The following is a 25,398-nucleotide window of genomic DNA, read 5'->3' on the forward strand; positions in this document are numbered from 1 at the left end:
TGCAGTTATGGATGTACAAGCATTCGAGAGGCTTCTGGGGCCCTGCATGGACATCATGAAGAGGAACATCTCACACTATGAGGAACAGCTGGTGAAGATGTTTGGCTCCAGCGTGGATCTGGGCAACCTCGGGCAGTAGGTGTGCCACACCCCAGAGCCTTCTTAGTGTGACACCAAAACCTTCTGGTCAGCCACAGAACACATACAGAAAACAGACGTGACAGAACTGTTCCTGCCGTTGCCGCCACTGCTGCCATTGCTGCCATTGCTGTGGTTATGGGCATTTAGAAAACTTGAAAGTCAGCACTAAAGGATGGGCAGAGGTTCAACCCACACCTCCACTTTGCTTCTGAAAGCCCATTATTAGACCACTTGTAAAGATTACTCCAACCCAGTTTTTACATCTTTGGTTCAAAACGGCATGTCTCTCCAACAATTTAAGTGCCTGATACAAAGTCCAAAGTATAAACATGCTCCTTTCCTCTCTTGCTGCTACTCTTGCTTTTGGAAGTTACCACAGGGTCTGCAGAAACCTGTTGTATAACTGTAGATACTCTCTAGTGGTTCTCAAAGGAGGAAATGTAGCCTTCAGTCTCCTCATTTGTCCTTTGAGAAAGTCCACATTTGTTCACAGTTGCAGCCTTTGGTTTTACAGTGGGAAATGGTGGTGGATGATATGGACATATGTAGCCCAGTGGCATTATACTTTCTGCTGACAGCTGCACACATTACAGCTGTCTCCAAACCCACAGTGATGCTTAGGGAAAGACCCTGCTCAGGACCCAGCAGGTCAGCACCCCAGAGCAGACTGATAGGTCAGTGGGACCCATGTTAGAGCAGAAAATTTGGGCTCAGCACATTTTACTGTTAGTAGAGAGCCAGGAAAGGTTTTCTGGGTTGGGGATTTTGTGGGATTTAAAAAATTTTTTAGTAGGTTTTGTTTAACCTCTGTGCAGTTTGTATGATTGAATTGCTCTCCATTTATAAGGAGCCAGGATCTGGAGGGTTGCTATCACTTTGTCCAGCCCAAATACCTTCCTGGGCAACTCCTACCATTTGTTTGCAGTTGCCTCTACTGGCTGATGGAAGTATGCTGGAAAGTGGTTGTACTATAAAGAGAGTTCTTTCCTTCTACTCCAGAGTTGTTGTGTAGCTTTGCCATTGAACCCATCAATTTTTAAACTCTTTAAAGAAGCAGCAGCTATTTTTTTGAAATTAAAGAAAATTCTCAGGCCAGGCTCAATGGCTCATGCCTATAATGGTAGTGCTTTGGGAGGCTGAGCTGGGAGGATCACTTAAGACCAGCCTAGGCAACAGAGTGAGACCCTGTCTCTACAAAAACAAAAATTTTTTTTTTCTTTTTGAGATGGAGTTTCACTCTTGTTGCCCAGGCTGGAGTGCAATGGTGTGGTCTTGGCTCACCGCAACCTCCGCCTCCCAGGTTCAAGTGATTCTCCTGCCTCAACCTCCTGAGTAGCTGGGATTACAGGCATGCGCCACCATGCCAGGCTAATTTTGTATTTTTAATAGAGACAGGGTTTCTCCATGTTGGTCAGGCTGGTCTCGAACTCCCAACCTCAGGTGATCCGCCCATCTCAGCCTCTCAAAGTGCTGGGATTACAGGTGTGAGCCACTGCACCTGGCAAAAAAAATTTTTTTTTTAATTTGTCAGGTGTGGTGGTGCGTGTGTGTAGTCCCAGCTACTTAGGAGGCTGAGGTGGGAGGATCACTTGAGTCCAGGAGGTCAAGGTGACAGTGAGCTGTGGTCATGCCACTGCACTCTAGTCTGGGTGACACAGTGAGACCCTGTCTCTTAAAAAAAAAAAAATAAAAAGAAAAAATTATTCTTTAGGTAATTTCACTTGGACATATTCATATATATGGAGTTTGTCAGCTGACTCAGGCATTTACCCTAAAGATCAAATCTGTTTTCAAAAATTGGCATCGGCCGGGCACAGTGACCCACGGCTGTAATCCCAGCACTTTGGGAGGCCAAGGCGGGCGGATCACGAGGTCAGGAGTTCAAGACCAGCCTGGCCAACATAGTGAAACCCCGTCTCTACTAAAAATACAAAAAATTAGCCGGGCGTGGTGGTGGGCGCCTGTAATCCCAGCTACTTGAGAGGCTCAGGCAGGAGAATCGCTTGAACCTGGGAGGCGGAGGTTGCAGTGAGCCGAGATTGCACCATTGCATTCTACCCCGGGTGACAGTGCAAGACTCCATCTCAAAAAAAAAAAAAAAATTTGGCATCATTTACAATTTCATAGAAATACTGTGAAGGCCTTTCTAGTTGAGATGTTGGGGTATTTGGGATTCTAATTGTTAACCTCAGAAGAAGGTAATTTAGCTTGTATTTATTTAAAACCCATTTAGCCTTTTACTTATATCTGGTAGAATTCCAGTGATCATCCTAATAAGGTATATTTCAGAATAATTTTTTTTTCATTCAGAATAACTTAGAATCAGATGCTATAAAGGGCTCCTAGGAGCAGTGTGAAATTTCCATAAAGTTAAATTTGAATGTTGTAACCAAGTTTATATTAAATCAAGAGGCCATTTCCAATATGATTTTTTGTTTCTTTTTAACTTGTTAAGTCCCTAAGAGATTACATGCTAGGGCTTGAGTCATTTCTGTTGTAGATAATGATGGCCCACACAGTCACCTTCGACTGTCCACATAGGCTAGGCTTTCCGCTTTTGCCACGGACAGTGTGACCAAGATATTTCCAGAGTAAATAACCCACCACAACCTTGGTAATTCCTCTTTTCTTCTTAAGCTCCAGGAAGCGAAAGCGGAAGGACTCTTTTCAGACTGCCCTCTGTAGCCTACATTGCAGCTTTCCAAAACAGGCAGCTAGCACTGGGAAAGCCCATGTGATGACCCCATATTTTTCTGAGGTTCTTCTTTTCCATGGTGTTACTTTATTATCAAGTAAATTCAGAAAGCAGGTCTTGCCCTTAGCAGACAAGAACCACACCAGTTTCTTGCAAAGGTAACGGATACATTGAGATTCAGGAGTGACACAGAGGTCCAGCCCCAGAACTTGTGAGGATTTTGTTTGAACACTGAGCAGATGCCTCCTCCCTGCCACCCATCACACTAGTTAGGGTTGGCCATGAATTCTATGCCAGAGTCACTCCTGCAGTCTGCTAGGGATGGGCCTTCTCATCCCACTCTCGCACACATCCCAGTCTAGTCTTTCCCTTCACAGAGTCCTCCTTGACACCCCTGACTTAATGATAGTTGCTGTTTTGGAGTAGAATTGATCAGGTTTAAGTCATCCTGCTCAGGTTGGGCATGGTGGCTCATGCCTGTAATCCCAGCACTTTGGGAAGCCAAAGTGGGAGGATTGCTTGAGCCCAGGAGTTCCAAACCATCCTGGGCAACAGAGGGAGACCCTGTCTCTACCAACAACAACAACAAAAAAAAAGTTAAAAAAACAATTAGCTGGACCTGGTGGTGCACACTCAGTAGGCTGAGGTGAAAGGATTCCTTTAACCTGGGAGACTGAAGCTGCAGTGAGCCATGATCGTGCCACTGCACTCCAGTCTAGGGGACAAAGTGGGACCCTATCTCAAAAAAAAAAAAAGTCATCCTCCTCCAAGTACTGATTGACATATGGATCATCAGTTCAGACCCTCACTGCATACAGGATCCCTAGAGGGTTCTATTTAATAGCTTGAGGAAGGGAGACTTTAGAAGGACATGTGTGAATGAAATAGGATATAGCCATTACCACGGTGCCAGGACCTGACAGCGTTCCAATTCTTTTTGCAGCATGGGGAATCAAAGGTGGCAGGCCAAGTTCAACTCAGGGCTGAGATATCCACATTGTCCACATCAGGCAAGCCCTTGCACTGATGGTTGAGCCTCATGGAGAGGAGCATATGTTGGGAAGAGATCCCTTTGTTAACTGTTTTGTGTTGTTCTCTTCAATGAGTTAGAGCTCATGCCCCTTTTCTGGCTTTGCTGTTGATTTTGGATGGTAGAGAATATTCCTGAGAGCCTTCCTTTTGGCCCCCAGCTTATCCCACCCACTCTCTTCTCTTGGTTGAATTCTCTGAAGGAAAGGTTCATGTGCTATTGTCCTGTTAGTCAATAGTCTTCATATATAATTGTGTTACATATATTGCTGTAGACTCTCAGAAATCAGGGTAGAGCAAATTTTCTTTTGAGCAGTTTAATGAGTGAATTCAGCAGCAAAGTGGCAAGAAATGGTTCTCCGGCCAGGAGAGGTTATGTTTATCTTCTGATTGCCCATTTTCTCTGCACACAATGATATTGTATTCAGTGAGAGGTGCTGTTGGCACCCAGCAACACCCTGGGCACACAGCATTTCATATCATGTCACAGTGTACAAGCTACCCTCTCTCATTTAGAAAGAAGAGCATTTTGCACAGAGAAAAAGTAAAAAGATCCATGAATGTCATCTTTTATCTTTTATTTTCAGTTGGCTGATGTTGGAATTTTTGTTCTTGTCATGAACTTGTAAACCAATCTTGCCAAGATACAAGTTGTTTTGGTTTTTCACTACAATGACCTCTTGTTCCTCCTGTCTTGACTGCTGGCGTTCCTCAATTATTCTATTGTCTATTTTATGGGAAGCAGCCTTCCCATAGGTTTCCTTTTACACACTGCAGGGCTATCTTTATACTTAAAAAAAAAAAAAAAAAAAAAAAAAAAAGGACAAGAACTGTCACTAACCTCATGGGGGGTTTGCATAAAACCATTTAGCCCACCTTGAGCAAAGGGTAGATTCCGTGTTGTTTTTTTAAGCTCACTGTAATAAAATAAATATAATTCAGCATTATTGTGCTACCTCAAAGGTAAAAAATGTTTTAAGGTCTTCTTTTGGTCCTGAGTTCTATATACAGTGTTTGAAATGTCTTTCAATTGGAATTAATTTTTAAATCATTGGAGTGAATTTTATTTTAATCTGTTTTAATCTTGTATTTTAATCTCAGAAGAATAAGTGATTGAAACGTGATCAATTCTTGCTCTGTGGTGTTAAACATATAATGAACAGTCATTAAGAATTAAGTCACTGTTTGCCATAAACAAGGTTGATGTTCTTTTTGTTGTTGTTAAGGAAACCCTAGGGCTCGGCTTTACTCTTGATTAATAAAGGCTGACAAATCATGTCTGACTTTCTGGTGCAGTCTTATGTTACGTGTTTGCCGTTTTGCTTCAGGGCTCCAGGCCATCATAGCACTCCTTTGGCAGATTCATTCTTCTGGCAGATCTGGGATTAGGGTATGAGCCCTTGAAAATTAGAGACCCCTTGTACTAGTCAGGGTTCTCCAGAGAAGCAGTCAGTAGGGTGTGGGTGTGTGTGGGGGTGTGTGTGTGTGTGTGTGTGTGTGTGTGTGTGTATAAAGGTTCTTTTTTTTTTTTTTTAGTGACAGGATCTCACTATGTTGTCCAGGCTGGTTTCAAACTCCTAGGCTCAAGCAGTCTTCCTGCCTCAGCTTCCAGCTTCCCAAAGTGCTGGAATTATAGGTGTGAGCCACTGCACCCAGCCTAAAGATTTATTATAAGGAATTGGCTCACACAGTTATGGAGGTGGGCAAGTCCCAAGATCTGCAGGGTGAATTGGCTAGCTGGAGACCCAGGAGAGCCAATGGTTTAGTTCCAGTTCAAGTGTGAAAGCCTGAGATTCAGAAGAGCCAATGTTGTTGTTCTTGTCCAAAAGCCAGCAGGCTCAAGACCCAAGAAGAACCAGTGTTTCAGTTAGAGTCCAAAGGCAGGAAAAAAGACAACATCCCAGTTCAAAGGTGGGCAGGAAAGAATTTGTCTTACTTGGGGAAGAGTTGGCCTTTTTGTTCTATTCACGCCTTTGACTGATTGGATGAGGCCCACACACATTAGAGAAGGTCATCTACTTTACTTCTATACCAAATTAAATGTTAGTCTTATCCAGGCCGGGCACGATGGCTTAGGCCTGTAATCCCAGCACTTTGGGAGGTGGAGGTGGGTGGATCACCTGAGGTTAGGAGTTTGAGACCAGCCTGGCCAACATGGCGAAACCCAGTCTCTACTAAAAACAAATATTAGCCAGGCATGGAGGCACATTCCTATAATCCCAGCTATTTGGGAGGCTGAGGTAGGAGAGTCACTTGAACCCAGGAGGTGGAGGTTGCAGTGAGCCGAGATTACATCATTCCACTCACTCCAGCATGGGCGACAAGAGTGAAACTCAGTCTCAAAAAAAAAAAAAAAAAAAACCTTATCCAAAAACACCCTCACAGAAACATCTGGAATAATGTTGGATCAAATATCCGGGCACACTGTGGCCCAGTCAAGTTAACACATAAAATTAGCAATCACAACATGGTATTTCAATTGTTGTGGATGATGTGCAAGGGTATCCTGTATATCCCTTGCCAGGAAGACAAACTCACCAATGAAACCCAGCAGAGCTGGGTATGGTGGCTCACACCTGTAATCCAAGTGCTTTGGGAGGCTAAGGCAGGAGGATCATTGAAGTTTGAAACCAGCCTGGGCAACATAGTAAGACCCTGTCTCTACAAAAAATAAAATATAGCCAGGCACAGTGTCTGAAAAAAAAAAAAAGCTGGGTGCGGTTGCTCATGCCTGTAATCCCAGTACTTTGGGAGGCTGAGATGGGTGGATCATTTGAGGTCAGGAGTTTAAGACCAGCGTGGCCAACATGGTGAAACCCCGTCTCTACTAAAAATACAAATATTATCGAGGTGTGGTGGCGGGTGCCTGTAATCCCAGCTACTCAGGAGGCTGAGGCAGGAGAATTGCTTGAACCCAGGAGGTAGAGGTTGCAGTGAACCAAGATTGCACCACTGCACTCCAGCCTGGGCAACAGAGTGAGACTCCGTCTAAAAAAAAAAGTAGAAAACATCTGTCACTCAATATTATTTACATAATTTCCTTCTCTGTAACATGGCTATGATCAGAACTAGCAAGGATGCTGTGACAGCCCACTGTACCTACAATTTATTTTCAAGTGACCAAAGGAAGCGCCTTGTTCCAGTTTGATCTTGCCCACATTTGGACAGAGACACCTGCCTGTACCAAAGGGCCAAGCTGTGGGAGCATATGAAATCTAGGACCCAAGAAACTGGTAGATGGAAATCTTGGGACCCACTAAGGCCCAATAAACTGATAGTTGAACCCTCTAAAAACCAAAGTGTCTTTGTTTCAAAGCTTTAAAAATTAAATGTCAGCCAGGCATGGTGGCTCACTCCTGTAATCTCAGCCCTTTGGGAGGCTGAAGTGGGAGGATCGCTTGAGCCCAGGAGTTTAAGACCAGGCTGGGCAACATAGTGAAACTGCATCTCTCTTTTTTTTTTTTTTTTTTTTAAGACAGAGTCTTGCTCTGTAGCCCAGGCTGGAGTGCAGTGATGTAATCTTGGCTCACTGCAAGCTCCACCTCCTGGGTTCATGCTACTCTCCTTGCCTCAGCCTCCCGAGTAGCTGGGACTACAGGCGCCCGCCACCGTGCCTGGCTAATTTTTTTTTTTTCAGTAGAGACGGGGTTTCACCGTGTTAGCCAGGATGGTCTCGATCGTGAAACCGCATCTCTAAAAAAATGTTTTTAATTAAAAAAAAATTGTGACTGGGTACAGTGGCTCACGCTTATAATCCTAGCTCTTAGGGAGGCAGAGGCGGGAAGACAGCTCGAGCCCAGGAGATCGAGACCTGCCTGGGCAACGTAACGAGACCCCGTTCTCCACCAAAAGGAAAAAAAATTGTGGTTTTGTTTTCGTGGTAGTACTGCTATGACATAAGACATTCTAGGACAATGTCAAGATCATATCATCCGTAGTCTCAGCCTTGAAGAGGGAACATTACATGAGGACCACGTTAGTGTGTCCTGACAGGAAGCTAGAAATTTGTCCCATCAAAGTTACCTGAATATATTACCTGAGTATATAGTGATAGGGAATCACTTAATTTTATAACAACAATTAAAACAGTATTATAAAGTGGGAGGGAATTGGGGTCACTTAACAAAGCATCATATTAAGTATAAATTTTGCTTCCTTTACCCATTCTCTCTAGAGACAAATCATGGCCAGTGATACATACTGTTACCTGATTGTTTTCTGATATATAAATAAAATGCGGAGTGTTGGCCAGGCGCTGTGGCTCACGCCTGTAATCCCAGCACCTTGGGAGGCCGAGGCAGGCGAATCATCAGGGTAAGAAATCAAGACCATCCTGGCCAATATAGTGAAACCCCATGTCTACTAAAAATACAAAAATTAGGGTGGGTGCAGTGGCTCACACCTGTAATCCCGACACATTGGAAACCCGAGGTGGGCAGAACATGAGGTCAGGAGTTCGAGACCAGCCTGACCAACATGGTGAAACCCCGTCTCTACTGAAAATACAAAAATTAGCCGAGCATGATGGTGTGCACCTGTAATCCTAGCTACTCAGGAGGCTGAGGCAGGAGAATCACTTGAACCTGGGAGACAGAGGTTGCAGTGAGCCGAGATCGCGCTACTGCACTCCAGCCTGGGCAACAGAGCGAGACTCAATCTCAAAGAAAAAAAAAAATAAGAGTACAAAAATTATCTGGGTGTGGTGGCATGCACCTGTAGTCCCAGCTATTCGGGAGGTTGAGGCAGGAGAATCGCTTGAACCTGGGAGGCGGAGTTTTCAGTGAGCTGAGATCGTGCCACTGCACTCCAGCCTGGCAACAGAGTGAGACTCTGTCTCAAAAAAAGAAAAAAAATGCCGAGTGTTGACCAGGAACCTACTAATCAGTTGTGAATTCAGACAAGTATTACCAAGTTCTAACTTGGAATGTCAGAAGTTAGGTCTGCCTAAGCTCATTTGTTCATTGAATAAATCCTGATGACCAGCTGTGGGTGTTTCTAACTCTGTGTTTAAACCCCAAGAATTAGCAACAATAATGGTACTGAGATCCATCAGGTGATTCCTGGAGCTTTCATCCAGTGCCCATGGAGTTTATCCTCTGTGTTTCTCTTTTTTTTTTTTTTTTTTTTTTTTTGAGTGCAGTGGCACGATCTCGGCTCATTGCAAGCTCCGCCTCCCGGGTTCAAGTGACTCTCGAGCCTCAGCCTCCCGAGTAGCTGGGATTACAGGCGTGTGCCACCATGCCTGGCAAATTTTTGTTATTTTTATAGAAACGGGGTTTCACCATGTTGGTGAACTCCTGACTTCAGGTGATCTGCCGGCCTCAGCCTCCCAAAGTGCTGAGATTACAGGCGTGAGCTGCTCCGGGCCTGTTCCTCCACATTTCTGGACTCACGCAGATAGCAGCCCCTCTCCCATCTCAAGGATGATTATGCTTCTAGTGTCTGTTGTCCTTAGTCATGCTACTCTTTTCTCTCTGGGCTGCTGTTGTATCTTCATAAAATGAGTGACCTAGACACACAAGCATGTGATGTCCCTTGCTGCTCTACCTTGCATCATACAATTCTGTTTATAGAAGCATTCTGGGGGAGCAGTGAAAGGAGAACAGCTAGTTTTTTGTTTTGTTGTGTTGTGTTTCGTTTTTTGAGACAGAGTCTCTCTCTGTTACCTAGGCTGGAGTGCAGTGGCGTGATCTCAGCTCACTGCAACCTCTGCCTTCCGTGTTCAAGCGATTCTCCTGCCTCAGCCTCCCAAGTAGCTGGGACTACAGGCATGCGCCACCATGCCTAGCTAAGTTTTGTATTTTTAGTAGAGACGGGGTTTCCCTATGTTGGCCAGGCTGGTCTCGAACTCCTGACCTCATGATCCGCCCGCCTTGTCCTCCCAAGGTGCTGGGATTATAGGCGTGAGCCACTGCGCCTGGCCAAGAACAACTAGATTTAAGATTTGAAGGACTCCCCCCACGTAGGGACTCCTCAGAAACTGTCATCTTTTTTTGTTTGTTTGTTTTTTGAGACAGAGTTTCGCTCTTGTCAGCCAGGCCAGAGTGCAGTGGCACAATTTCGGCTCATTGCAACCTCTCTGCCTCCTGAGTTCAAGTGATTGTCCTGCTTCAGCCTCCCAAGAAGCTGGGACTACAGGCACCCACCACCATGCCCAGCTAATTTTTGTATTTTTAGTAGAGACAGGGTTTCACCATGTTGGCCAGGCTGGTCTGGAACTCCTGAGCTCAAATGATTCGCCCACCTCAGCCTCCCAAAGTGCTGGGATTGCAGGCGTGAGCCACCGCGCCCAGCCAGAAATTGTGATCTTGATGCTAGTTATGCTAAACATCATGAGAAATTTGGCCAGCAATGCATTTCTGGCCTCAATTGCCTTCTGTGAGGTCAGGTGCTAGGAATCAAATTTTTCTGAAGGTGTCTCTTTTTTCTTTGAGACAGAGTCTCGCTCTTGTTTCCCAGTCTAGAGTGCAATGGCGTAATCTTGGCTCACTGCACTTCACCTCCCGGGTTCAAGCGATTCTTCTGCCTCAGCCTCCTACTGTAGCTGGAATTACAGGCATGCGCCACCACGCCCAGCTAATTTTGTATTTTTAGTAGAGACCTGAGGTGAGCCGCCTGCTTCGGCCTCCCAAAATGCTGGGATTACAGGTGTGAGCCACCGCGCCCAGTTGAAGGTGTCTCTTATGTGTGATTTTTTTTTTTTTTTTTTGAGACAGTCTCACTCTGTTGCCCAGGCTGGAGTGTGCAGTGGTGTGATCTTGGCTCACTGCAACCTCCTCTGCCTCCCGGGTTCAAGCAATTCTGCCTCCACCTCCCGAGTAGCTGGGATTACAGGCATGCGCCACCACGCCCGGCTAATTTTTGTATTTTTAGTAGAGATGGGGTTTCACCATGTTGGCCAGGATGGTCTCGAATCCCTGACGTCAAGTGATCCACCTGTCTCGGCCTCCCAAAGTGCTGGGATTACAGGTGTGAGCCACCGCTCCCAGCCACGTATGACATTTCTAACCCTCCCTCTCACTTCTTCCCAACCAGAATCCTTGATCTTGTGGGCATTTCCTTCTGTTCTATAAAACCATTTATCTGGCATGTCTTTCAGTACACAAAGTTAGGTGTGCCCAGCCCATTTGTATACCACAGGGCAGGAGGCTAGCCAGGCTAGAGTATGAGACCAGAGGATTGGCACTACCCACTAGGAAAACCAGCAGGACTCTTCACCAATCAGTCTATGCTGATAGGCAGACGAATGCACATTTGACAGGCAGCTCTTGGGGAAGGCCGCTGAAACAGAAGATACCAGCCAAATCCCCTGTAGCATTCTCGGCCATGGGCCTACCCCTTCCTCCCTCTGCAGAACTGCACTGAGCCAGGGGACAAAGGTCACTGTGTACTCTGCTGTAAGCCAGGATCCAGCAATCCCCTTTCTGGCTAGGTCCTCCAACCCCCAGAAGGAGGGGAGGTGTGTGCAGTTGTTTTTTGTCTACTAAACAGATAAAAAGGAACTAAAATCTAGACCCACCAGATAAGCAAACCAGCACTTTAGAGTATAACATCCAGTGATGGTCAAACTGTTCACTTTCATTCTGAAACTGCTGGTGTGGGCACGAGTGGGCAGCTGCAGTACACACTCCCATGTCTGCTGTGAGCTGAGTCTTGGCCTGTGGCCAGGTAGGGAGAAGGCCTTTGGGACAGGTAAGCCTGGGACGCGGGACATGCTGGAAGCACGCATGAGCGGCGGTGCTGCATTTTGCCACTTTGGCCAGCAGGGGCCGGGCTGTCCTGGAGCTCCCAGCATCCTGCCCCAGAGCTGCGCAGCCGGCCCCAAGCCCAGGGTGACAAATGAGGCTGCGCGCTGGCTCAGGGCCCCTGCTGACCTTCCAAGTCTCAGCCCAGACCCCGCACGAGGGGTTGTTCTCCAGGAAGCTCCAGCCTTGGCGGCGCTGGGTCCCTGAGCTCTTTTCCAACCAGAGCATAGCTGGGTGGAAGAGCATGTGACCCTCAGACTCTGAGCTTGGGGCGCTGCACCTCCCTCGGGACTCAAGATGGTTCCACCTGGCTGACAGCTCCTGTCTCAGTCTAGCCAGACAAAAACAGGTTGGGACCCTCATCCTGGGCCCTCTGCTTGCAGCTGTGTACGAAGATGGCAGGCTTATGGGAGGATGTCCACTCCCACTGACCCTGGCATTGCCTGAGTCCCTCGCCTACCTGGGCTGGGCCAAGACCCAACTACAATCAAGTGGCTGGGGTCCACTCGCTGCTGTGGTGTCTGCCTTTGTGCTCACCTCAAGGTTTGTATCTCTGGCTTACAGCAAAAGCAGCCCCCACCCCTAACGCAGAGCTGGCCTCACAACCGAAAACCGGGAAGGCCCTCACTTGGCACTGGGGAAATAGTTCAAGGGCCAGGTGCATGCAGGGCATATTAAGAGTGCGGGGGTGGGGCCCACTGACACTGGGCGGACTTCTAGCACAATGGGAATACCTCAGCTGGCCCCTCCAGCTTTGTCCTTCCTGGACGTGCTGGGGACAGGGTGTGTGTGTCCAGGATATACTAGGAACCCTCCCAACCCTGGCCTTGTGGGATCCTTTTCTTGGTAATTTTCCTGTCTTTTGTTCTGGAAAAAAAAAATCTAGGAATTATTTGCCGCCAACCCCTCTCTGCATGGCCCACGTCCCAGGGCTGTGGGTGCAGCTGAGGGTCATCAGAGACCTTAGCCCCACCCCTGCCCGAGTGGGAACATTGTGTTCCCAGCTCCAAGCTGAGCTGCCTGTCCAGTTCTTCAGTGCTGGAGGCCCTGGGCTGACTCCAGGCAGGAGGGAGTGGGGATGAGCAAGAACAGCCAGCGGGTTTAAGGAATGGGCAGGAAAAGGAACCTGGAGTGCAGAAGCACCCCTCTACCTCCTCATCGGACTCTTGCCCCCTCCACCTTTGGAGGTCCTCTTTGGGGATCAGAGGCCCATCTCTGCCAGGGGCCTGAAGACCTACATCCTGGAGGTGAGGTCTGTGCTCAGCATCTCACCTGTACCCTTCATCTCCAAAACCATTGCAGTGCTTGCCGCCTTGCCCTAGAGCCCTGTCCTCCAACCTCTCGCACCTCTGCCTCTCTCAGCAATGACTTGCCATGGGTCAGAAACTCCGGTCTCCCTCTTTGCTCCCCACCATCCTCCGCTAGCTCCTGCCCCATTTTGAAACTTGCCTGTGGTTGCCATTACCCTTCCTCACCTCCCATTCTTGCCACAGCCCATGGCGCAGTCCCCAGTGACTTCTGCTGACAAAACCAGTGCACATACCAGCTCTCTGGAATCCCAGCAAAATTCACCGGGATTGACTTCTCCCTCCTGCTTCAAGGACCACATTCTCAGGAATCATTCAGCCTTCCTGGTTTTCCTTCCAGCTCTTATGATCATCCTCATCTCTGTTGCCACCTTTAACTACACATAGTTAAATGTTGGAGTGACCCAAGGCTGTACTCTGGGCTCTTCTCCCTCCCTCCCTCCTTAGGGAATTTTGTCAGGAACAGTGTGGCTTTGAGTGTTATCACCATGCTGCTCTCTCTGAATTTATACTTCCAGCTGGGACACTTCACCCTGAACTAGTTGTCCCACTGTCTGCTTGACATCTCCACTAGGCTATGAAACAGCTGTCCCAAATCTTGTCTTTTTTTTTTTTTTCTTGAGATGGAGTCTCGCTCTGTTGCTCAGGCTGGAGTGCAGTGGCATGAGCTCGGCTCACTGCAACCTCCACCTCCCGGGTTCAATGGATTCTCCCACCTCAGCCTCCTGAGTAGCTGGGATTACATGTGCACGCCAGCACATCCTGCTAATTTTGTATTTTTAGTAGAGACAGGACTTCACCATGTTGGCCAGTCTGGTCTCGAACTCCTGACCTCATGTGATCCGCCCGCCTTGGCCTCCCAAAGTGCTGGGATTGCAGGCATGAGCCACTGCACCCGGCCCATCCTCTTATTTTTCATCAGTACTCCCTCTCCAGTTGTACCACCCTTCTGTCCTGAAGAAGTCTCCAACTGTCAGCACCTCTAATCTGTCCACTCTCAGATCCCAACTCTTCTTTAAAATCCCTCCAGCGCTTTCCCCTCCTTGGACTTAATACTTGGCCCTAGTCCCAGTCTTAATTACCCTCTAGGATCAACAGCCAGAGTCTTATTTTTGAATTGCGACTTTTGCAACATCAGCCCTCGGCTGAGTGCTCATGTAACCTCCTACCAGCCTTGCAAAGGTGTAAATGGTCCAGGCCAAGGCCTATCTACTGTCCCTTCACTGCAACCACTGGGAACCTTATGCAAATTTTGCTTTGCTTTTGGTTTTATTTGTTTGTTTTTTGAGACAGAGTCTTGCTTTGTCACCCAGGCTAGAGTGCAATGGCACAGTCTCAGCTCACTGCAACCTCCATATTCCAGATTTAAGCAATTCTCCTGCCTCAGCCTCTCGAGTAGCTGGGACTACAGGTGTGTGCCACCACACCCACCTAATTTTTTGTATTTTTAGTAGAGACGGGGTTTCACCATTTTGGCCAGGCTGGTCTTGAACTCCTGTCCTAGTGACTCGCCTGCCTCAGCCTCCCAAAGTGCTGGGATTACAGGTGTGAGCCACCGTGCCCGGCAGGTTTTGTTTTTTTAATTTAATTTTTAAAGTGCAAGATATAACAAATACATAAAAGTACATAAAACAAAGATGTTTTGCTCAATTATTTTTCACAGACCAAACACTCAGAAACCCAACACAGACGAAAAACATTCCCAGTGCCCTGCAGCACCCCCTTGTGGCCCACCAGTCACCCCTCCCTACCCTATCCTGAGTTTTAAGATAAGGAGGTCATCACTTCCTTGATTTTCTTAATCTTTCTGTCACCTAAGGATGCCTCTCTAAAGAATTTCTTCCTTCATCCAGCTAAATATATACCTATAATTAATTGCATAAGAGAGAACCCATCATAACTGCTGTCCTTTAAATCTTTTATCTTTTCCTCTTTTCCTCTCCCTCCCTTCTATCACCATTTTCTGCAACCCACGTTTACAAACTGTATGTTGCTATTTTTCTCCTGGCTTATATAATTATAAAAGCATACATACACACGGCCAGGTGCAGTGGCTCACGCCTATAATCCCAGCACTTTGGGAGGCTGAGGCAGGTGGATCACCTGAGGTCAGGAGTTCAAGACCAGCCTGCCCAACATGGCGAAACCCTGTCTCTACTAAAAATACAAAAAATTAGCTGGGCATGGTGGCAGGCGCCTGTAATCCCAGCTTCTTGGGAGGCTGAAGCAGGACAATCACTTGAACTCAGGAGGCAGAGAGGTTGCAACGAGCCGAGATTGTGCCACTGCACTCCAGCCTGGGTGACAAGAGCGAAACTCCGTCTAAAAATTAAATAAATAATTTTTTAAAAATACAAGAAATTAGCTGGATATGGTGGTGCATGCCTGTAGTCCCAGCCACTCGGGAGGCTGAGGCACAAGAATTGCTTGAAACCGGGAGGCGGAGGTTGCAGTGAACTAAGAGAGATCACGCCATTGCACTCCAGCCAGGGAGACATCATGAGACTCTGTCTCAAAAAAAAAAAAAAAAAAAAAAAAAAAAGCACACACACATTCACACAAAGTGGTTTGTCTTTGTTGTACACATTTAGGTCATTTTGTACATACTTTTCTGCATCTCGCTTTTCTTACTCATTCCAACTTTGTGGCAGGCCCTCCAAATGAAGTGGCACTATCCCAGTTCCTTCTTTTTGGTGATAATATAAAACCTGTCCACAAATATTTTTATACTCTCCCCACAAAAAGTGGATTCTAAGCTCCCTCTCCTTAAATATGGGCCAGCTTCAGTGACTGCTTCTATTGAATAGAATGGGGCAGAAATGATACTGTGTGATATCTGAATCTAGGTTAGAAAAGTTGATAGAACTAAAACAGGATCCAGACACAGTGACTCACACCTGTAATCCCAGTACTTTGGGAGGCCGAGTGGGAGGATCACTTGAGCCTGGAAGTTCAAGACCAGCCTGCGCAACATATAGACCCAGTCTCTACTTAAAAATAAAAATAAAAAAAGAACTTAGGTAGGAGGTGGGACTTGACTCCAGAGGTGGGGCTCGGACACTGCACTAGATTGAGGACTAGCTAAAATAGGGCCTGGGGAGGAAGAGGCTTTCAATCAAACATGCCCACCAACGTGCTGTCAATTTACCATTGCCATGGCAACACCCAGGAGTTACTGCCTCTTTCCGTGGCAATGATCCAATGACCCAAAAGTTACTACCTCTTCCCTAGAGATTTCTGCTTAAACAGCTCCTTAATCTGCATGCAATTAAAAGTGGATATAAATATGACTGCAAAACTGCCCTGAGCTGCTACTCTCTGCCCAAGGGATAGCCCTGCTCTGCAGGAGCAGTCACGGAGCCATAACACTGCCTCTTCAACAAAGCTGTTTTCTTCTACTTCTGGCTTGCCCTTGAATTCTTTCCTGGACAAAGCCAAGAACCCTCATGGGCTAAGCTCCACTTTGGGGCTCACCTGCCCTGTATCAGAACTTCCACTTTACTTGCTCTCACTTAGTATAATCATCCTTGGAATCTATCTACCATGTTGTGAGGAATTCCAGGAGAGGCCACATGCAGGTTTTCAGCCCTGGCTAAATTCTCCGATGACAGCCAGCCTCAAATGGCAGACTTCAAGTGAGGAGCCTTCAGATGATTCCAACCCCAGCCCGCAAGCTTCCCCAGCTAATACATCAGAGAAAAGTTATCTCCATTGAATCTTGCTCAAATGGCAGATTTGTGAGCAAAATAAGTTGTTATAAGCCACTAAATTTGAGGTAATTTGTTACACAATGTAGTAGCCATAACAATTTAGAGGTCCCAAAATGTCTCTAACCATGCCCTTGTGGATGGGCCATCACTTTGCAGGCTTTTTCCCCCACTACATGTGATATAGCAATAAATATCCCTGACTATATTGCTCATATCTCAGTGCTTTTTTTTTTTTTTTTTTTTTTGAGGTGGAGTCTCACTCTGTCGCCCAGGCTGGAGTGCAGTGACGTGATCTTGGCTCACTGCAAGCTCCGCCTCCTGAGTTTACGCCATTCTCCTGCCTCAGCCTCCTGAGTAGCTGGGACTACAGGCGCCCGCCACCACAACTGGCTAATTTTTTGCATTTTTAGTAGAGACAGGGTTTCACCGTGTTAGCCAGGATGGTCTTGATCTCCTGACCTCGTGATCTGTCTGCCTTGGCCTCCCAAAGTGCTGGGATTACAGGTGTGAGCCACCGCGCCCAGCCTCCAGCTCCTGTCTTAACTGATTAACCAACCTTACGACATTCCATTATGACTTGTTCCTGCCCTGTCCCAACTGTTCGATAGATCGACCTCGTGACATTCTTCTGGACAATGAGACTTATGATCTCCCCACCATGCACTTTGTGATCCCCGCCCCTGCCCACAAGAGAAAAACCCCCTTTAATTGTAACTTTCCACTGCTTACCCCAGTCCTATAAAACTGCCCCATCCCTAACTCCCTTTGCTGACTCCTTTCTCGGACTCAGTCCACTTGCACCCAAGTGAATAAATAGCCTTGTTGCTCACACAAAGCCTGTTGGTGGTCTCTTCACATGGACACGTGTGACATTTTGGTGCCGTGACTCAGATCAGGGTACCTCCCTTGGGAGATCAATCCCCTGTCCTCCTGCTCTTTGCTCCATGAGAAGGATCCACCTACGACCTCCAGTCCTTAGACCAACCGGCCCAAGGAACATCTCACCAATTTTAAATCGGGTAAGCAGCCTCTTTTTACCCTCTTCTCCAACCTCTCTCGCTATCCCTCAACTTCTTTCTCCTTTCAATTTCTGCACTACCCTTCAATCTCTCCCTTCCCTCAATTTCAGTTCATTTCCTTTTCTGGTAGAAACAGAGGAGATATGTTTTATCTGTGAACCCAAAACTCCGGCGCCAGTCAAGGACTCGGGAAGACAGTCTTCCCTCAGTGTCTAGGTGTCTAATCACTGCGGGGATGCCTGCCTGATTATTCACCCACGTTTCAGAGGTGTCTGATCACCGCAGGGATGCCTGCCTTGATCCTTCACCTTGGTGGCAAGTACCACCTCCTCTGGGTGGCAAGTACCACCCCCCCACCCCCCGAAGTGTCTCTACCCTCTCTTTTCTCTAGGCTTGCCTCCTTCACTATGGGCAACCTTCCACCCTCCATTCCTCCTTCTTCCCCCTTAGCCTGTGTTCTCAAGAACTTAAAACCTCTTCAACTCTCGCCTGACCTAAAACCTAAGTGTCTTATTTTCTTCTGCAACATGGCTTGGCCCAAATACAAACTTGATAATGGCTCCAAATGGCAAAAAAACCCGGCACTTTTGATTTCTCCATCCTACAAGATCTAGATAATTTTTGTCAAAAAATGGGCAAATGGTCTGAGGTGCCTTACATCCAGGCATTTTTCACGCTTTGTTCCCTCCCTAGTCTCTGCTCCCAATGTGACTCATCCCAAATCTTTCTTCTTTTTATCCTGTCTGTTCCTTCAGTCTCCACCCCAAGCTCTTGAGTCCTTTCAATCTTCCTTTTCTACCGACCCATCTGGCCTGTCCCCTCCTCCCCAGACTGCTCCTCTTCAGGTCGCTCTCCGCCATGCTGAATCAGGCTCAAATTCTTCCTCAGCCTCCGCTCCTCCACCCTACAACCCTTCTATCACCTCTCCTCCTGATACCTGGTCTGGCTTACAGTTTCGTTCTGTGACTAGCTCTTCCCCACCTGCCCAACAATTTCCTCTTAGAGAGGTGGCTGAAGGCATAGTCAGGGTACATGTGTCTTTTTCTCTATCAGACCTTTCCCAAATCAGCCAGCGTTTAGGCTCTTTCTCATCAGACCTCACTAAATATATACAGGAATTCCGATATCTAACTCTGTCCTACAATTTAACCTGGAGTGGCTTAAATGTCATCCTAACTTTTACCCTCTCCCCAGATGAACGGGAAAGAGTTTTTTCTCTAGCCCAGTCTCATGCTGACAACTGCCGGCGTCACGAGCCAGACCTCCAAGAAGGTAGTAGAGCAGTTCTCCAAGAGGATTCCCAATGAAATTATCAGGCAGATTCCCCAGGTATAGCTAGGCAAGGTTACATGATCTCCTGCCTAGTTGAAGGGCTTAAAAAGGCAGCATACAAAGCTGTTAATTACAATAAACTTAAAAAAAAAAAAAAAAAAAAACTACCCAAGGTAAAGACAAAAACCCAGCCCAGTTCATGGCTCATTTGGCAGCAACACTGAGACGCTTTACAGACCTAGACCCTGAAGGGTCAGAAGGCTGTCTCATTCTCAATATATATTTTATCACCCAGTCAGCTCCTGACATTAAAAAAAAAAAAAAAAAAAAAACCTTCAAAAATTGGAATCCGGCCCTCAAACCCCACAACAGGAATTAATCAATCTCACCTTCAAGGTGTACAGTAATAGAGAGGAGGCAGCCAGATGGCAACACATTTCTGAGTTACAATTACTTGCCTCTGCTGTGAGACAAAATCCAGCCGCACCTCCAGCACATACAAACTTCAAAATGCCTAAACCACACTGGTCAGGCATTCCTACAGGACCTCCTCCATCAGGATCTTGCTTCAAATGCCAGAAATCTGGCCACTGGGCCAAGGAGTGCCTGCAGCCTGGGATTACTCCCAAGCCATGTCCCATCTGTGCAGGGACCAACTGGAAATCAGACTGCCCAGCTCGCCTGGCAGCCACTGCTAGAGTCCCTAAAGCTCTGGGCCAAGGCTCTGTGACTGACTCCTTCCCAGATCTGCTCGGCTCAGCGGCTGAAAACTGATGCTGCCCGATCACTTCAGAAGCCCCCGGACCATCACGGATGCCGAGGTTCAGGTAACTCTCACAGTGAAGGCTAAGTCCATCCCCTGTTTAATCGATACGAGGGCTACCCACTCCACATTACCTTCTTTTCAAGGGCCTGTTTCCCTTGCCCTCATAACTGTTGTGGGTATTGATGGCCAAGCTTCAAAACCCCTTAAAACTCCCCCACTCTGGTGCCAACGTGGACCACATTGTTTTATGCACTCCTTTTTATTTATCTCCACCTGCCCAGTTCCCTTATTATGTCAAGACATTCTAACTAAATTATCTACTTCCCTGACTATTCCTGGGCTATAGCCACACCTCATTGCCGCCCTTTCCCCCAATTCAAAGCCTCCTTCACATCCTCCCCTTGTGTCTCCCTACCTTAATCCACAAGTATAAGATACCTCTACTCCTACCTTGGTGACCAATTGTGCACCCCTTATGATCCCATTAAAACCTAATCACCCTTACCCCACTCAATGCCAATATCCCATCTCACAGCAGGCTTTTAAAAGGTTAAAGCCTGTTATCACCTGCTACAGCATGGGCTTCTAAAGCCTATAAACTCTCCTTACAATTCCCCTATTTTACCTGTCCAAAAACTGGACAAGTCTTACAGGTTAGTTCAGGATCTGCGCCTTGTCAACAAAATTGTTTTGCCTATCCACCCTGTGGTACCCAACCCATACACTCTTTTGTCCTCAATACCTTCCTCCACAACCCACTATTCCGTTCTTCATCTTAAAAACACTTTTTCACTATTCCCCTGCACCCCTTGTCCCAGGCCCTCTTTGCTTTTACCTGGACTGACCCTGACACCCATCAGCCTCAGCAACTTACCTGGGCTATACTGCTGCAAGGCTTCAGGGACAGCCCCCATTACTTCAGTCAAGCCCAAATTTCTTCCTCACCCAATTACCTATCTTGGCATAAATTTTCATAAAAACACACGTGGTGTTTATGTCTGGTGATTATGTCTGGCTAATCTCCCAAACCCCAACCCCTTCTACAAAACAACAACTTCTTTCCTTTCTGGGCGTGCTTGGATACTTTCACCTTTGGATACCTGGTTTTGCCATCCTAACAAAACCATTATATAAACTCACAAAGAAAAACCTAGCTGACCCCATAGATCCTAAATCCTTTCCCCACTCCTGTTTCCATTCCTTAAAGACAGCTCTAGAGACTGCTCCTACACTAGCTCTCCCTGACTCATCCCAATCCCTTTCATTACACACAGCTGAAGTGCAGGGCTGTGCAGTCAAATTCTTACACAAGGACCGGGACCACGCCCTGTAGCCTTTTTGTCCAAACAAATTGACCTTACTATTTTAGGCTGTCCATCATGCCTCTGTGTGGTGGCTGCCACCACCCTAATAGTTTTACAGGCCCTCAAATTCACAAACTATGCTCAACTCACTCTCTACAGTTCTCATAACTTCCAAAATCTATTTTCTTCCTCACACCTGACGCATATACTTTCTGCTCCCCGGCTCCTTCAGCTATACTTACTCTTTGTTGAGTCTCCCACAATTACCATTTTTCTGGCCCAGACTTCAATCTGGCCTCCCACATTATTCCGGATACCACCCCGACCCCCATGACTGTATCTCTCTGATCCACCTGACATTCACTCCATTTACCCATATTTCCTTCTTCCCTGTTCCTCATCCTGATCATACTTGGTTTATTGATGGCAGTTCCACCAGGCCTAATCGCCACTCACCAGCAAAGGCAGGCTATGCTATAGTATCTTCCACATCTATCATTGAGGCTACCACTCTGCCCTGCTCCACTACCTCTCAGCAAGCCGAACTCATTGCCTTAACTCGGGCCCTCACTCTTGCAAAAGGACTACACGTCAGTATTTATACTGACTCTAAATATGCCTTCCATATCCTGCGCCACCATGCTGTTATATGGGCTGAAAGAGGTTTCTTCACTACGCAAGGGTCCTCCATCATTAATGCCTCTTTAATAAAAACTCTTCTCAAGGCTGCTTTACTTCCAAAGAGTCATTCACTGCAAGAGCCATCAAAAGGCATCAGATCCCATCGCTCAAGGCAACAGTTATGCTGATAAGACAGCTAAACAAGCAGCTAGCCTTCTAACTTCTGTCCTTCATGGCCAGTTTTTCTTCTTCTTATCAGTCACTCCCACCTACTCTCCCACTAAAACTTCCACCTATCAATCTCTTCCCACACAAGGCAAATGGTTCTTAGACCAAGAAAAATATCTCCTTCCAGCCTCACAGGCCCATTCTATTCTGTCATCATTTCATAACCTCTTTAATGTAGGTTACAAGCCTCTAGCCCACCTCTTTTGTTTTTGTTTTTGTTTTTGAGACAGAGTCTCACTCTGTTAGCTAGGCTGGAGTGCAGTGACACAATCTTGGCTCACTGCAAGCTCCGCCTCTTGGGTTCACACCATTCTCCTGCCTCAACCTCCCCAGTAGCTGGGACTACAGGCACCTGCCACCACGCCCAGCTAATTTTTTATGTTTTTAGTAGGGATGGAGTTTCACCGTGTTAGCCAGGATGGTCTCAATCTCCTGACCTCGTGATCCGCCCACCTCGGCCTCCCAAAGTGCTGGGATTACAGGTGTGAGCCACCGTGCCTGGCCCTAACCCGCCTCTTAAAACCTCTCATTTTGTTTCCATTGTGGAAATCTATCCTCAAAAAAATCACTTCTCAGTGTTCTATCTCCTATTTTACTAGTACTCAGGGATTGTTCAGGCCCCCTCCCTTCCCTACACATCAAGCTCAGGGATTTGCCCCTGCCCAGGACTGGCAAATTGACTTTACTCACATGCCCTGAGTCAAAAAACTAAAATACCTCTTGGTCTGGGTAGACACTTTCATTGGATGGGTAGAGGCCCCTCCCACAGGGTCTGAAAAGGCCACCACGGTCATTTCTTCCCTTCTGTCAGACATAATTCCTCGGTTTGGCCTTTCCATCTCTATACAGTCTGATAATGGACTGGCCTTTATTAGTCAAATCACCCAGACTAATTTGATATTCTTGACTCTTGATATTCAGCAAAACCTTCATACCCCTTACCATCCTCAATCTTCAGGAAAGGTAAAACAGACTAATGGTATTTTTTTTTTTTTTTTTGAGACAGAGTCTTGTTCTGTCTCCCAGGCTGGAGTGCAGTGGCCCAACCTCTGCTCACTGCAAACTCTGCCTCCCGGGTTCACACCATTCTCCTGCCTCAGCCTCCCGTGTAGCTGGGACTACAGGTGCCCACCACCACACTCAGCTAATGTTTTGTATTTTTTTAGTAAAGACAGGGTTTCACCATGTTAGCCAGGATGGTCTCGATCTCCTGACCTCGTGATCTGCTCGCCTCGGCCTCCCAAAGTGCTGGGATTACAGGCGTGAGCCACCGTGCCTGGCCGGACTAATGGTATTTTAAAGACACACCTCACTAAGCTCATCCTCCAACTTAAAAAGGACTGGACAGTACTTTTACCTGTTGCCCTTCTCAGAATTAGAGCCTGTTCTCGAGATGTTACAGGGCACAGTCCATTTAAACTTTTATATGGATGTACTTTCTTGTTCAGCCCCAGCCTCGTCCCAGACACCAGCCCTCTAGGTGACTATCTTCCAGTCCTCAAGCAGGCTAGACAGGAAATTCTCCAGGCTGCTAATCTTCTCTTGCCTACTCCAGATTCCCAGACATATAAAGACACCCTAGCTGGACGATCAGTTCTTAATAAAAATCTGACCCCTCAAACTCTACAACCTCAATGGACTGGACCCTACTTAGTCATCTATAGCACCCCAACTGCCATCCGCCTGCAGGACCCTCCCCATTGGGTTCACCATTCCAGAATAAAGCTGTGTCTGTCAGACAGCCAGCCTGATCTCTCTTCTTCCTCCTGGAAGTCGCAAGTACTCTCCCCTACTTCCCTTAAACTCACTCGCATTTCTGAAAAACAGTAATAACCCTTATGAGCCTAATACATCCCTTCATTCTATTAAGTCTATTCATCTTTACCCTACTTTTTGCAACAGGGCTCTATGCAGTCACCCCCACTACTTGTACTATGCCCCAAAAACTTGTCATCCCTACTATCTTCTGTGTAGTCATACTCCTATTCACCATTCTTAACTACTCGTAAATGCCCTGCCCTTATTTACACGGCCAATTTACACTTTTCCTCCAAACCATCATAACTGATATCTCCTGGTTTTATCTCAAACTGCCACCCTTAAGTCTCTCTTGAAGTAAATAAAAGATCTTCAGTGGCAAGGTACACTCCAGTACTTTCACCCTGATGAAGTCCTATTCTCTCCATAGTTTTGTCGTTGCTATATTGCTTACTTTGATGTCCATTCCTTGCCTTCTGATGAGTTTCAACATCTTTTCATGTTGTGAGGTTCTGTCCATTGCCTCTTAATACCCTTTTCTCCTTCTTTGCTAACAAACCTCGATTTTGTCCAGGAGGGTAAGTGTCCAGTCCCAAGTAATGGACAAATCTTGACCCATTCTCTGACTTCTCAGCCTCCTTGTGAGCCTGAGAAGCCTGAGTCATTGGTCAGTGAACAATAAATGGAAGTCTGCTGGGGCTTCTGGGAAAGCATTTGCTTACCTGATAAAGGGGATAGATGTGGCTGGTGCCAGCCTACCTCCTACTTTGAATACTGATATGACGTTTGGAAAGGATGCAGCTATCTTTCAGTGCAAGGACCATAAGCCTGAGGACAAAATCCAACACATCAAGGATGATGGTAGAAGGATCCAAATAGCCTGAGTTATATGCAACAGAAACAAATGGTGTGTCCATCAAAAGACATGTAAAAGAACATTTGGCCGGGCACGGTGGCTCACGCCTGTAATCCTACCACTTTGGGAGGCTGAGGTGGGTGGATCACCTGAGGTCAGGCGTATGAGACCAGCCTAACCAACATGGTGAAACCTTGTCTCTACATAAAGTACAACAATTAGCCCAGCGTGGTGGTGCACACCTGTAGTCCCAGCTACTCAGGAGGCTGAGGCAGGAGAATCGGTTGAACTTGGGAAGAGGAGGTTGCAGTAAGACGATATCACGCCACTGCACTCCAGCATGGGCAACAGAGCGAGACTCTGTCTCAAAAACAAAAACAATATTTTATATTTTTGTTCTTAAATATTTGTAAATTAAATATTTTTCTCATTTTTATTCATTTCTAGGGGCCAATTTGTAGCAAATGCTATTATTTTTAATGTATTTTTCTTGTATTTATCACCTTAACATTTTATCTTATTAATTGTAATAATTTTCAAGAAAGTCCTTTGGATTTTCTAGATTGGTAACCATGGCATTAACTAAAGAGATAGTTTAATGTCTTTCTCTCCAATATGTATAACATGCCATTTTCTTTTCTTATTATATTCATTAGGATTCTTTTTTTCCCTCCAAAGCCAAATACTTTAGAAATACTTGCTAGAATTCTAAGGCAATGTGTTATAATAGTGTTGCCATCATCCCTGTCTAGTTCCTGATTTAAAAAAATGTTTTGCATATCTGGTGTACTTGAACTTATTATTATATCATTTATGTATAGTTTATATCTGTTTCTTTTTTCTTTTCTTTTTTTTGGAGACAGAGTCTTGCTTTGTCACCTAGGAGTGCAGTGGTGTGATCTCAGCTCACTGCAACCTCCACCTCCTGGGTTTAAGCAATTCTCGTG

The 25,398-nt window shown here is 46.4% G+C and overlaps 1 protein-coding gene across 5 annotated transcripts in view; it reads left to right on the top strand.

Moving 5' to 3' along the window:
• Window positions 1–5,141, top strand: part of PRKAR2A (protein kinase cAMP-dependent type II regulatory subunit alpha) — a 95,108-nt gene extending 89,967 nt beyond the window's left edge. For all 5 annotated transcript variants that reach the window (XM_024244838.2, XM_024244839.2, XM_054550820.2 and 2 more), the window contains one exon: window positions 6–5,141. In XM_024244838.2, coding sequence (XP_024100606.1) covers window positions 6–139 — 134 coding nt within the window. In that variant the 3' untranslated portion in view covers window positions 140–5,141. The remainder of the gene's footprint in view (window positions 1–5) is intronic.
• The last annotated feature ends 20,257 nt before the right edge of the window (window positions 5,142–25,398 follow it).

Source organism: Pongo abelii, chromosome 2, assembly GCF_028885655.2.
Source record: "Pongo abelii isolate AG06213 chromosome 2, NHGRI_mPonAbe1-v2.0_pri, whole genome shotgun sequence".
In the NCBI taxonomy this organism is placed as follows: Eukaryota; Metazoa; Chordata; class Mammalia; order Primates; family Hominidae; genus Pongo; species Pongo abelii.